The sequence below is a fragment of the Nycticebus coucang genome, chromosome 1 (assembly GCF_027406575.1).
Source record: "Nycticebus coucang isolate mNycCou1 chromosome 1, mNycCou1.pri, whole genome shotgun sequence".
Classification (NCBI taxonomy): Eukaryota; Metazoa; Chordata; class Mammalia; order Primates; family Lorisidae; genus Nycticebus; species Nycticebus coucang.
In genome coordinates, this window is record NC_069780.1 from 29169154 (window position 1) to 29182429 (window position 13276).

Below are 13276 nucleotides of genomic sequence, written 5' to 3' on the forward strand. Positions count from 1 at the left end.
ATAGTGACACACTTTCATATCACCTCTCTCTTGGTGTAAAGTATGTATTTTATTGGTTAGGTCAAAGTGTTTCTGAGTGCCGTGACGTCACAGCTCACAGCAACCTCAAACATATTCATGATAAAATATGTATAGAACACATCCCTCTCCTTCCTTCTATAACGTTTGATTTAGAATACCCCGGATTTAACAACACACCTTTTTCCCCAACAAATGGCAGGGACCAAGTGAAAACATCCATGAAATTTGGAAGCCAGTACGGATGAGGAGAACAGTTGAATTGCCTGATATTCATAACGTTGTTCTCATACTTCAATACTGCAGCTAAAAGCAACAAAAACAAGGATGTTAGACTCAAAGCACATTATTTTTGTTTCTACACGTGGCTTTAATTGATCAAGAAAATTCAACTATTTTGACTTAAGTTTCCAAACATCCAGGCTAATAGCTTAATCAGCTCTGAATGCTTACACTACTCATGGACTTAAACATCACTAGGGTAATATGTAACTGTACAATATATGAATATTAAATGTAATATGGCATTGCAATGTGGCAAATATTTACATCAAAGTTGAAAATCTGTCAGGCATCAGATCACTTCTAGCATTCTAATTTAATATACCATGACACTAGTAAAGGTGGCTCAGCTAAGTTATTTTATTTATTTATTTATTTAGATACAGAGTCTTACTGTGTTGCCCTCGGTAGAGTGCCGTGGGGTCACAGCTCACAGCAACTTCCAACTCTTGGGCTTAAGCGATTCTCTTGCCTCAGCCTCCCAAGTAGCTGGGACTACAGGTGCCTGCCACCACGCCTGGCTATTTTTTTTATTGTAGTTGTCATTGTTGTTTGGCAGGCCCGGGCCGGGTTCGAACCCGCCAGCCCTGGTGTATGTGGCCAGTGTCCTAGCTGCTGAGCTATCAGTGCTGAGCCTCAGCTAAGTTATTTTAATAATTTCTTCAAATGTTTGAATTGAATTTATTTATGTATATTTTTTAAAGGACACCTTTTTTTCCAATGGAACTCACAACTGCTGTACAAATTAGTTTAAATTATATTGCTTTCTTGACTTCATAAAATAAAATATTTGGACTGAATCACACATAAAATAGTATGCTGCTGTCTGGCTTTACCCTTGACTTCTAAAGTCTGTGGGCCTCAGCGGCTTGAAGCACCCAATATAGTGTGTATGTGGGCATAGGATGTGACATAGGATGTTACAGTTGGAGAGATCATAAGAGCGTTGCTAGTCTCACTTCTAATCAAATTTAGAAATTCATTCCATAGTCATCCTTCTTGATAGGGCTAGTATGTCTCCCGAGTTCTTTCAGTAAAGAAAAAGTCACCTGTCTTAATAGGGGCAGTCTATTCTACGGACAGTTAGTTTTAGGTTGCAAGAAATTCTCAGCTTAAACCTTCTTTCCCATTCTCTGATTTTCATTTTGCTTTCTGGAAAAATACAGAACAAGTATACTTCTCTTTATATAATAATCCTCACAACAAGTCTGAGAAGCAGGAGACTGCCTTTATATTACAGACAAAGAATTGTGGTTGAGAAATGAAAAAAACTTGCTCAAGATCAATGCATCTCAAAACTGGCAGATCTCACTCACATTTAAACTCAGCTTTTCCTGACAACAAATTCATTCCCTTTCCACCATTCCCTGCTGTCTCTCATAAATTATTAATGTATGAATTCTAGTTCTAGCTGTTATACTAATTTAACTTTGAACATGGAATTCATAATTAAAGGGGTTTTAGCATTTGCCAAAATAAGAATTTAAGTAAAACACAATGCAAATTCAAAAGTGAGGTAAGCCTTGTTTAATAAATAAAGAATTAGTTGTTTTAGGGCTAGTGAGATAAAAGCACTTATTCCTTTGACCTTGGTCCAACACAGTTTCTTTGAGGGCCTACTGATAAATACTGTTTTCAGGTTTTATTTTAGTTTATCTATCTAGCCAAGAAATTTAATAGTAGCTAAATTTACTATCTGATATATCCCAGGTTCTATGATTAGTTCTTTATACACATGATCACAAATCTTTATAATATTCCTCAATAGTGGTTCTTTTCATTTACATTTTGAAAATAAGCAAACAAAGAGGTTAAGTTATTTGCCCACTGTCAGACTTAGGAAGTAGCAAAACTCAGTTTGGGCGTCAGTCTGAAGTCTCTTGTCTCTCTCGTACACCAGGATGTACAATATGCTCACTCAAACAGCATAAATCATTCAAAGTCTACCATGTTCGGGACACAGATTCTTTCTCTTTCCATGGTTAGTCTTTTCAAAAAATGAGCATTGGACTGGAAGGCCTTGACTGCTAGATGGACTCTAATTATTCACAACACCCAAGATCACTTAATGTCTCTAAGATAGGTGTCGGTTACTTTACCTAACTTTGGATTTATTTAGATAATTTATCTCTTTTTTGATTTGACTGATGTTAACAAACTACTAAAAAAAAAACATCATTACTGCAATGATTGATTAACATTCTCTTTAATTCTACAGGCTATTAATAAATATTTAATTTTTTTCTCTAGATTAAAAAAAGAATATTTTTCACTTAAAAATGCAAATATACTAATATGTATTCTTTTTTCTTCAGCAACATAATATCTTTATGCAAAAATACTTTTAGAATAACCTTATATTAGTAAGTTACTCATTGGTTTCGATATTTTTGTATGATAAATATGTATTATGAAAACACATAGGAGAAAATAAACTAAAACAGCCTCAAATATCTGCAGTCATGAAAGTCACAGCGAACGCGTTTCATGTTCTACCTCCCAGGTTCTCTGCCCCTGCCACCGCCACCTGCCTCCGACTGCCACTGGGATTACAAAGCCCAACGGGGGCCCTAACAGACTGTTCTTCTCTGAAGTACTTGAAAGACGGTTTATCTCCAGTGCAATATAAATAATATAAATGGTCGTATTTCAAGAATCACTCAAGACCACCTCCTGAGACTTTGAGAAAACAGAGAGAGAAAAAGAACAAAAGTCTACCATCGCGGAACTCCTTTATTCCCCTGGCAATTCCACATGACCTCAAGTCCCTTCACAACTGTAACAGGGTTCTGGGGAGAAACCGTGACACATATATGGGCCTTATGTTACTAACTATCAATCAGAGCAGACCAGACAACACAGAAATAAATGCTCTTCTGCTGCACCTGCAGGTATGAACAAGAGCTGGAAGAAAATTTGGCATCATGAAAGAATACACATACCATGAGTGTGGAAACCTGACTGCTAGTTCATTTTCTGATATCAGAACTAGAGTCTTGTAAGTTACAGGAGCAATTATTTCTATGGGATCTGTAGAATCTTTAAAAGTACACTGGAGAGGAAGTAGAATTAGTCATTAAGGGCCTACTCCTATGGAGTTAATGAGGAAGAAGCACCTGACCTCTTTTATTTCTAATAACACAATTAGGCCCACATGTATATAGTGAAGCCCAGGATAGAATGCATACCTCCCTCCACCGCTCTGTGTACCAAACCATGCGCTAAATTGCCAGACCATATCTAACTTTGCAAAATAAGGGGGTCTATCTTACTTTTTTTAAATTTATTTTTGAGACAGATTCTCACTCTACTGCCTTGGCTGGCTAGAGTACAGCAATGTCATCATAGCTCACAATGACCTCAAACTGCTAAGCTCAAGTGATTCTCCTGCCTCAGCCTCCTCAACAGCTGGAACTTTAAATTGCAAGTTAGCACACAAGCTGATTTTTTACATTTTTAGTTAAGATAGGGTCTTGCTCTTGCTCAGGCTGTTCTTGAACTTCTGACCTCCAGTGATCCTCCTGCTTCAGACTCCTTGAGTGCTAGGTAAGCTACCACATCTGGCCTACTTTCTTACTTTAAAGTTAATATTAAGTTGAAACAAAAAATAGTATTTCATAAGAACTTGATAACATTTCTCAGTATCTCTTGTACAAACTATCACCCAGGGAAGTTGGCGACAAAGAAATGAATGGGTACAAAAATCAGGGACAGGTATGGTAGCTTTACACCTGTAATCCTAGTACTTTGGGAGGCCAAAATGCAAGGATCACTTGATGCCAAGAATGTGAGACCAGTCAGTCTGAGTAACACAGCAAGACCCCATCGCTATAAATCTACAAAAACATTTTTAAAAATGACCGAGGTGCCATGGTATGCACCTGTAGTTCCAGCTATGCAGGAAGCTGAGTCAGAAAGATTACTTTAGTTCAATAGTTTGAGGTTTCAGTGAGCTATGATGAGGTCATTGCACTCTAGCCTTGGGTGAGAGTGAGATCCTATCTAAAAAAGAAAAAAAAAAAAAGTGCTGGGTGTCTGTAGCACAGTGGTTAGGACCCTAGCCACATGCTCCAGGGTGGGTAGATTCGAACTTGGCCCAGGCCTGCTAAACAAACAAAAAAATAGCGGGGCTTGGTGGAGGGCATCTATAGTCCCAGCTACTAGAGAGAATGAGGCAAGAGAATCGTTTGAGCCCAAGAGCTTGAGGCTGCTGTGAGCTATGACACCATGGCACTCTACTAAGGATGACAAAGTGAGACTCTGTCTCAACAACAACAACAAAAAGTCAAATGGGATCTTCTAATTTAAGAAAAACTCTCAAAATATTGCTAACAAGAGGAATTGACTAGTTTACCAAACTATGGATGGGCTTAGCACATACCAGATGGATTTCAAGGAGAATACAAAGTTCTCTTTCTGAAAAACCTTTAGCTTTTATTAGAGCTATAAAACATTAGAACTATAATGCTTCCAATACACCTCAGGAACTCTGGACACTACTAGTCTTGTTTTAAGATATGAGAGAAGAAAGGTGGTCAAAAAAACTGAAAATGGCTTGAATTTTATTCCTTTGCTCACTGTTCATCTTTCATCTCATCTCTAATTGACCATCTATTTCCATCTTCAAAAGATGAGAAAGAAGGATAGAAAAGAAACAAAGATGAGGGGGAACCAAATGGGAACATTCCAGAATCATTAGAATCCACCCAGAAAAGGCAAAAAAAAAAAAATTGCATAATAGACCCAGAATGTTTTTTCATTCCGATCCTTCCATCTGCAGATGCCCTAGCAGAAAAACTAGCATCAGTGTGTTCATTTGGCCAAGTCAGACCATCATGGAAGGAGATGTAACAGCTTGGCATATAAAATTCTTGATGTAGGACCAAGGCACTCTGCAGCACTCGTATTTTAGCCTTATACATTGGTATGCTTTACAAAAGGGGCTTTTGATTCTGAGAGAGAGACTATGCATTTTAAAAAAAATCTCTATTTTCTCATAATGATTACTTTTTTGAGTATAATTTTCATTTAAAATTTGTGAAGATACATATGTACATCCACATATATACTTTCCTGCTCTGTGTATTACAGCATGCGTGAATACAGTCTCTACAATTCTTCCACATCTAAATCGAACCTCTAACTCCTGTCTCCTTTTTTCCCCAATGTCCTATTCTTGCTTGATGGATCTTGTTTTAAAAAAACATTCCATTATTATTATTATATTAATCACTGAGGTAAAGGGAAATTTACTAATTCATAATGGTTTCTGTATTTGTGAGCAAGGATTAGACTAGTAACTCACTTTTACTTTGTAACTAATGAGCTTAGGCACAAAGGACATTTCAAGTCATGTATGAAGATGAATTCCAAGTCTGCAATTTTTAGGTAATTTGAGCATAATGATATTCTTCACTTTGAGAAACTTGAAGTTTACATCCTTTGATTCAGTAGCTAACATAGGGTCCTTCATAGGCAAATTCTCAGTAAGTTCCGTGTAGTGACTAAACTTCAAGGAATCTGAAATATTTTATTAAGTACTACCTATAAACAGCAGGTATGCACAACCTATTTGAAGCTCTGAGATAATGACTTCGTCTGTATCAAGGACACACATGTGCTCGACTACATATAATCCTTTGATGCCCACATCTAGCCTTTGCTCCGTCCCTCATTGTTACTCAATACGTAGAAATACCTTTCAACCTTCGTAGACCTCCTAAACTTTGTACATGCATCCTTTGTGGTACCTACACCACATTTGTTAACTTGATTACAGGTTTCCTACATTAAACATGCATGGCATTCTCTTATCTACATGAGGAAGAAGACCGTACTAGATATTTCTATGAAACAGTATGAGCCAATCTTAAGATTTTGTCTATGTGTGCATATACACGTGTGCACATATGTGCTTCCCTTAATATAATATTAGGAAATCATGAGCCAGGTTATTGTTTAAATATAGCATTTTGGGGGTAAAGTTAAGTGGAAGGAAGATTACAGAAGGGATGAAGAAGGCACAGAACTCTTTTCTTCATTTATAGTGTTACTGTAACATGTCTGGAATGTGTCTGATGCTCAACTTTATTGGTTGAAGGTAAGGCCTAAGGGAATAGTCACAGACAATGAAAGGAGGGCCAGGTGTGGTGGCTCACGCCTATAATCCTAGCACTCTGCAAGGTGGAGGTGGGTGGATCTCCTGAGCTCAGGAGTTCCAGACCAGCCTGAACAAAAAGGAGACCACTAGTTGGGCGTTGCGGTGGGCACCTGTAGTCCCAGCTACTTGGGAAGCGGAGGCAGGAGGAACACTTGAGCCCAGGAGCTTGAGGTTGCTGTGAACTATGATGCCACGGCACTGTCTCTGTCTCAAAAATAAATGGATAAAGAAAATGAGAAGATGGAGAGAGAGGGGAAGAAAGAAGGTTGGCTAGCAGGCAAAGTGAAAAGGAAAAGGGTAGTTTCAGAAACACGAAACATATAACTCATCAAATACTAACAATACAACTAACCACATTATGACTAGAAGTCTGAAGAAAGCATTTGAATGTAAACTGGGACAAATATTTCTCCTTATTTGAGTTTTACCTTCCAAACTTGTAAAATAGGAAAACTAATACTTGTCCTCTAATTTTCAGAATGATCAAATAAATTAATATACATGATTAACATACATTATATCAAATTAGATTAAATATTTGGGATCTAATAAATGTAAAGTATTGTAAGTCAGTTTCAAATTTTTCAAGCGGGGGGGCACGACTATCTAATTTTAATAATTTGCCATTTTATAATTCTCACCAATGTTTGACATCTACATACTGGGATCCAGAGAATTTAGGTCTAAACACCGATCCTTGCAAGTTGCTTATGTCCAATCAGACTCTGTGAATAATTTCTAACATTACAGTTTCACATAGAGTAATTTAATGTCTTCTATTAAATATTTTTTGGTCAATAAGAAAGAATCACTGGCACTTAAGTGTTAAAGTTTTAATCTATGCTGCCCGGGTCACTATGAAAGGTTTGAGACAGTCTGTTCATTATTTCACTTCCAAGAAACACAGTTGACAGCATCCTTTCTGATTTATCTGTGCAAATTTCAACTTGCTCAGCTTGTTGGTGTTGCTGGGAAGGCTTTATGTGTGTCCATTGGCATGAATTTTATGTTTTTGGATTTTGGGGTATTTCAAAACTTTTGTAATGGCCCATGTATAATAATGCTAAAATGAGGCTTAAGCAAACCTAGACTAATAACAGAAAAAGAGATTTAGCATAAGCTTTCAACTACTGGAGGAGATTGCAGACACAGTAAACACTATGCCTATGCTTGCTCTCACTCAATGCAGGTGATACTGTCCAGCTCCAAATGCATAATAAGGGTAACTACACTCTGGGGGAAGCACCTTAAAACTGGTATTATATGTATGCAACTATATCATTTTCACCTTCAAGTCTTACTTTTTATCAAGCGTTGAGCTATAACTCAGCAATGGTTCTAGGTTGTTATTGCCAAGATATCCTTGGGGCTGAGTGAAGTTCATACACTTGAACAATGTTTTCCTGTGGGTCATGGCAGACGTTCGGACACTGTTAAGTGGAAGAGTCTCTTGCAGGTCTAGAATTTCTAGATAATGAATTGCAATGATGACCCATTTATTCACATCTTTAATATTATTTACAGGAGATTTGTTAACTGTTTCTTTCTCCATTAGATGCTTTATGCAGAATTAGATTTCTAGAGTTGTTTTCAGTGCAGTCTAAGTATCAAATAACCACCAGATCTACTAGAGAAAAAGGAAATCAGTGCTGTGAGATATATCCTGATGGATGTTGTTCAACTGGCAGTGGAAATGCACTTGCTCACGTATCTGTGTGGAGGATTCAGCACTGAGGCGCTGCCTTCATCCCCCAGCAAGGTCCCCCATAAGGGAAACACTGTGTAATTCTACATGCAAAGCTTTGTGAAAAGCAAGGATTTCACACACTGCATTTTACTTCGTTGAAGTGTCGCAATTATTTAACTTACTAAATTTACAATTACAGAGTAGTAATTTTTATGAAATCAAGAAGATTGTTTGTTAGAGCAAAGATAGGTTATATGTAGACTAATTCGATTAAAATACATACTGAAGAGTAAGTTTTAAATATTAAATCTTAATGGGTTATTTTCTATTTTATCCTCCCTTTCATTATTTAAATGTTTAAGTGTAAGTGACTACTGGACTAAAACTAACCTATTTAGAAAATGGCCTGCAGCAATGACACTTTCACAGCAGAGCCCAATAAACAAAAGCAAAAGTATAAATAACTTTAGCAGATACATTTTAAAAGGAGAAATTCTTTATTTATTTATGAAAAATGTAAAAGGTATTTTAACTTCATTCTTTCAATAATTCAGATATTTGGATATGTACTTCTCGTGTAATTTTAAAAGCGTTAACAAATAAATGACTCTTTATTTCAAAACCTTTTCTTTTTTTATTGAAGAACAGTCACCTAACCATAAAGAAGCCATGAGTTGAATAGCAGATTAGTGCAGACCCTGCCCAGGAACTTTTCACATAATAAAGCTGAGGCAGAAAAGCACAGGCGGAAATTAAACTGCAGGATCCAGGGTCAGTCTGCCGACTGTCCGTACCCGCGCTGGAAGACAGCACGTGTGTGAACCCGGGACAAAGTACGCAGTCCCTCTGCGTTCTAGTCTTCCATCACTAAAATCAAGATTATAAGGTAATTCATAGAGTTGCTGAGAGATTTAATGGATTTATATACAGAATTCTTTGAACACTGTCCAGAACAAAGTAAGTGCTCAAAAATGTTATTTGTATTACTATTATTATATGCTATTTATAAGAATAATTATGTTAATCAGTTAGATATAAGCATTTCACATTGTATATCAAATTGGCATACTGTACCCCAAAATGCACTAGTGTACACAGTTATGATTTATTACAGAATTTTAAAAAATGAAATAAAATTAAAAAAAAGAAGAATAAAACACATAGCATTATGTATAATGTGCTATCACACTAGAAAGGAAATATTTACATTTACTACATAAATTACCATCCTAATACTTTATAGAAAATATACTGAGCTATCTCATTCAAGGTGATGGTGGTAATGACAATAGTAAATACAATTATAATCACAGTTTGATTAATTACACATTTTGAAGAATCCTAGAGAGTAAAAGCAGAGACAGAAGACTTCACCTTGCAACATTTCTATAGTGGATTTTATTCATCCATCTCAGAGGGGTGATCTGTCTGAAAACCAATCAAAACTTCTGAACCTCAGTTTCTCTTCAGCCTTCAATGTTTACACACACTTTTTTCTACCACTTCATATTGATAATAAAAGGAGTGAATGCTAAGGTTTTGTTTATAGATTCTGCTTTGTTCCTTCACAAACTCTTACATTATGTATCATCTTTCAACAGCGAAAATGTTTTGTACGTTTAATATTATAAAAAATTATCATTTTAGTGTATACGTGTCCTACATATAATGCTATCATATTCTTAGAGAGTTGAAGAATAGGAATCTATCAAATAATTGAAGTAATGATTTATTTTGGGGGGGGAGGAGTGTGTCTATTTTTTAGCTTTAGTTAAAAAACAAAAACACACTCATCGGCCTACCATTTGTTAGAAAATATCAAATCACAAAATATTGGCATGAGTACAGAGTACTACGTTGAAATACGTGATCTGGGGCAAACAGTTGCTCAAACCAGTTAAGAGAATCTTTAAGTTTAAGATGAGGCAATCTGGTACCAGCTTGCTTAGGGGAAGTACACAATCCTCCATGCCCCAGCCTTTCATCAGTAATGAATACAATCATATTTATACCTGTCATTGTAAGGATACCAAAATGCTTTAAAAACATTTATGATGATGATGAAGCTCAAGGGCACATCCATGATTCGGACAAGCCTCAGAATCTACAGAAATGAACCTTTGCTATAAAATATGGTTCAACTTTGTAGGGGAATGGACTTCGTGATAAGCTGCGGTGAAGGGGCAGGGAAGTTACTCAGGGAAGATTGGGCACAGACTCAACTCTCCTTTTAGAGACCTTTCATCTCCCTCTCTCACCCAGGTTACAGATCTGATCTAATTGGTTCTGAATCTGGCTTGTGAAACAGAGGGGTATCAGACATCGATAAGTTAGTGAAAGACATTCCTGGATCGTCTGGGAAAAAAATTGTGGTGCTGTATGGAATGAGCTTCTCATGTCTGGCCACACCACATGGTGCAGATAGAGTAAGTTAGTAACTTCTGCTATGTGGCATCTGCCCCTATATGTTCACATCATGACTACTAATAAAATGCTTACTCTGAGTAAAAACAAAACACTTCAATCAATGCATATTAGCAAGTCAATCCTCCCTTACAATGGTATCTTCCTTTCAAGCCAAAGATTCTCTATTTATAAATGGCATCTTCATGAAGCCCATGACTACTTTTTCATTTGAAAATATGTGAGGATATCAAAAAGGTTAAGTTTTTGTAAGATGATAATGCTTTTCATCAGCAATTTATTTAGTTTATAAGTCTAAGATATCATATATATATTTTCCTCATCAAAAAGAATAGACTTTTACATCACAGAATTTTAGCAAACATGTCTCCTTTACATCACAGAATTTTAGCAAACATGTCTCCTTTCATGTCCATCTTCTAAATTCAAATTTTCACTTCTCTTTCAATTACTTTAATATTGAATTGAATTTTGGGGGGCTGTCATTTTAATCTCTGGTCCTGATTGCTCAATTAGTTTGGCTGCCATTAGATTTTTCCTCTGAAACCTAAAATATATTTTATTTAATAAATGTCCTTAATTTTACTGTCACTAGCATTTCCTGGAACTGAAATACAACCCTTGGCATGTATGTTTATATTTCTCTGTATATACATCATATATCTATCCACCTATCCCATCACCTACCCACCCAACAACCCAAATGAACTACAGAGAGCTGGTATCCCACATAGAAATCTACTGTCACTTACATTAGATTCTTTCGAAGCACAGGGTATCTCTACTGTGAAAACAGACTGAAGTGTTTATATTAAGATATAAAACACATTTTTCCAGAGGTTCATTACAGTTATTGGCCAAACTGAGTTATTGAAGCTAGTACTGACACCTTCCACTGTATTTCTCAATCCTGAGAGATTTTCGTCTCACTGAGCTTGCTTAAATGCCACTCCTTCAGAGTTCTCCCCACAGACTAATTTTCAATCTCATATTACACTCTTTTCTTTGTAGTATTCTCCAAATATATGTAAATAAATACTGGCAAAATTATTTATTTAGTATCTATCATACTGCCAGATATTGCAAGACCATGGCTGTCTTGCTTAATTTATATCTCCAACACCCAGGATGGTGTTTGGTATATAGTAAGTTATCAATAAAGGTCTGCTGTACTGATGAGTGGATAAGGTTCAAGATGCTTTTGTAGCTGGAAAATTATTAAAAAATAAATAAAGCTATGTGGTCATTACGGCCGTTTTTCTTCTGCTTGGTGTATTTGAGTAAAAAGGAAATGGCTTCTTCTTTAGATCTACAAATATACATGAGAACACTCACAACTCAAATGTGCAAAGTACTCTGCAAATGTTTAATTCCAATTTGGAAAGTGTATCAGCACTGGGTATAGTAGTAATTTAAAGTGAGATGAAGATCTGTGAGTCAATATTGACAGGGTACTTTTCAGCACTGTCTTGCTATTAATTCTCAGGAAAAAAACAAAACACTTCAATCAATGCATTTACTGACTGCCTTCCATGAACCAGGCGTGCAACCTGGCTTTACAATGTCTATAAAAAAGCTTCAAACTTATTATACTCTAATTAAGAAGGGACAGGAATGTATGGAAAATCTAACTAGAAAAAAATAGGAAATGCTAAGTGTAAGGAAAAAAATGACCAGCATTTCAGACATTCCAAGAGGGATCTATGACAAAAGTCTTCATGGAAACACAGACTGGAGTGGGTCTAGTCTGTTCAGAAGGCAGAAGAACAAGAAGAGCATTTCGATGAAAAGCAGCACATGGGCAAAGACGTAGAGAATAGAAAGCCAAAAGCTGTTCAGGCCAAAGAACAGAATAATTTGGCTAAAGCTCAGGTTCTCCCAGAGAGAAGTGGAGACTGAGGTCCTACTGGGAGGCTGAGCCACACAGCACAGTCCTAAGTAAGAAGTGGAGGAAAAGGGGTCCTCTCTGCCTGCTCCTGTGAGCCCAGCACTAACGCGCTGAGTAATGACACGGCATACTCAACGGTGATGTATCTGACTATTGCACAGCATGTTGTTTCAAAGCAATTGCATGTATTTTTCACAAAAGAACTTTTTTCCCCTCATTTTATAGAGATGTCATTGCATGTCCTAAAAATTTAAATGAGTTAGTTCTTTAGTTCTTTAATGGCAGAGCTGTGATTTAAGCCAACATTTTTTTTTTTTTGCTCCGGCATGTTGTTCCAGTAGTTGTCGGAGGGAACAGAAGCAGGAACACAGGGAAGAAGGCACGTTAGCACAGGCTGGAAAGCATGGGAACTGAATGAGTTCTTGTGGGCTCCATTAAGGGATGGGCACCGAGTCCACAAAAGGTTCTGAAGGTTGCTTATTAGAGTACAGCCTCCATAGCTGCCCACCCTCCAAAAGTGACCACCTCCTTAAATTGACCTGATCTTCACAGACCAAACAGGCACCACAAGTACAGATCAGTAGGTCTAGCTCCTTATTCTGAACACTTCCACCAGTTTGTTACTGTCCCTTGGGTGGTCAACTCACAAAGGTTTTATCATAACTTCAGCCCACGTGTAAACTACTAATCACAACTATGGGACATTAAAAAATGAATCTGATTATAACTACTATTGGTTTTAAGTTGGCTTTAAGAAGGCAGAATAAACCTCTTTTTCTCATTCTTTCATTCTGCCAAAGAGTATGACGGCTGCCAT

General features: G+C 36.8%; 1 protein-coding gene across 3 annotated transcripts in view; it reads right to left on the bottom strand.

Annotated features, from left to right (window-relative positions):
- The window catches only part of PPP3CA (protein phosphatase 3 catalytic subunit alpha), a 304967-nt gene that overhangs the window by 41447 nt on the left and 250244 nt on the right, over positions 1 to 13276 (bottom strand). For all 3 annotated transcript variants that reach the window (XM_053557267.1, XM_053557180.1, XM_053557100.1), the window contains exon 9: positions 199 to 324. In XM_053557267.1, coding sequence (XP_053413242.1) covers positions 199 to 324 — 126 coding nt within the window. The remainder of the gene's footprint in view (positions 1 to 198; positions 325 to 13276) is intronic.